The 1,814-nt window shown below is 33.6% G+C and overlaps 1 protein-coding gene across 1 annotated transcript in view; it reads left to right on the forward strand.

The window, feature by feature from the left end:
* Positions 1-1,814, forward strand: part of COL28A1 (collagen type XXVIII alpha 1 chain) — a 57,796-nt gene that overhangs the window by 48,471 nt on the left and 7,511 nt on the right. Inside the window, 1 exon segment of the mRNA XM_005431688.2 lies at positions 1,000-1,068. Within this exon segment, the coding sequence (XP_005431745.1) occupies positions 1,000-1,068 (69 nt within the window).

Here is a 1,814-nt window from a genome sequence, read left to right on the forward strand (position 1 = left end):
TTAGGTGAAGGCTGGATAAATTTGGAAATACTTTCGTATTTCTCTGTCTGTTATGAGCAATATGACCCCTTTAGACCTATTTGTGAGCACCAATACAAGCATTAAAAATGAAATGATAGCAAAAAGATCATAGTTAGGTTTGATACATGTGGTAACTGCTCCTGATCTCATTGACGTTCTCTGGAACTGGTTTTGGTATCTTCATCAGGCACTGCTGTTATGTAAATTATGTATGTAATGTGAATTTTGGTAAAGCATTTATGTACCAGGAAATATAATCACTTCTAGCTGTGTTGAAAATGCATACAGCAGTTGATCTGTAAAAAATATTTGTGTTACCTTATTAAATAAAGCAAGAAAGTTTCTGGAAGCCAGAAGCTATGAAGAATTTTCTGTGTGTATATAACAGCTCTGTTTTATAACGTTGTGGGCCCACACTGCTAGCATGGACTTGGTTTTTAAGTCTAAGTACATGCAGCAGTGTATGTGTAGCAATCCTTATAAACAATTTTGAGCTTTGTAATTTTGAGCTGGACAGATACTGTCTTTTGACTTATCAGCAGAAAGGTGTTCTGCTTTCCACACTTTGAAGAGTAGAGATGTCTTCTCATTTACTTAGGATCAGAATAAAGAGTCTGCCCTGGAGAGGTCATGAATGTGTATTTCTAGAGAAACTTTGGTTTTGACCACATTTTACTGCTTCTAGACAGGATGAATAATTATCTGAGCCTCTGAAAAGTTACTTTTGCCTTTAATCTCTTTCAGTGGAATGGCAAATTTTCATTTAATTAATCAGGAATAAATTCTTCATTATATACTTTATAAGATTCTCATTGTATGTTCTGAATTACAGCCAATTGCTTATTTCTCCAATCTGAGACCACTTTTGTCTTGAAAATTGTGTGCTTCATCACATAGTACAAATGTGTAAAAATGAATAGAAACAGCATAGATTTTACATTAATTTTCAGTTAAACAAAAGTTTCATATTCTGCTCAGGGAGAAAAAGGAAGTAAAGGTTTTCCTTTACCAAAATGATCAGTAGGAACTGGCCTTCCTGGACGAAAGGTAAATCCTAGGTTTGCAGTAAGGAAAGAGAAGGGGTTTTTCTTCCTTTATTGGTTATTTAGTATGACAGGTCTTTGAAGAGAAACAGAAGACAAAGACCTTACCTTATAGAGCTAGCATGGTAAGTACTTACTACTTATTGTCAGCTTTGTGAAAATCCTAATGGTCATTAAGGATCAGATTACAAAGTAGGATCTAGAATGAGATCATCCCCATTGGCAGGAGGATAATTATAAGTCATTAAAATTATGTATTCATTTATTTTTCATATTTTTCAGGTATTACAAAATATCCTTTTATTTGCCAGGCTCTGACAAAAAAAAAAAAACAAACACGAAGGAATTGCTTTATGATTAACATCATTTAAAGGCTTTGCTTTACTTGACTTGGTTTTTTCTACAATGATTGAAGCCCAGCCTTGAATCTTTCCTTACTGAATAACTTCCTGGTTGTTATAAAAGTTCTGAGCATTTCCTACACTTAGCTATTCACATCTAACAGCTTGGGAGCTTTCATGTGAATATCAAGCCCTTTCAAACAGATTCAAATTCCTGCCTCCTAGTTCTATTTTCACTCACATTCCAAATGCCACAATATAATAATAATAACTTGAAAATTTTCACTAATTGTCATATTCATCTTGTATATTGACTAATCTTTGTGATCCAATGTAAATCTCTCCAAATACTCACTTTTTTGTTTGCTATTATTATAGCAGACTTGACACACATGATAAGGAATGGTTT

Source organism: Geospiza fortis, unplaced genomic scaffold, assembly GCF_000277835.1.
Source record: "Geospiza fortis unplaced genomic scaffold, GeoFor_1.0 scaffold138, whole genome shotgun sequence".
Lineage (NCBI taxonomy): Eukaryota > Metazoa > Chordata > Aves > Passeriformes > Thraupidae > Geospiza > Geospiza fortis.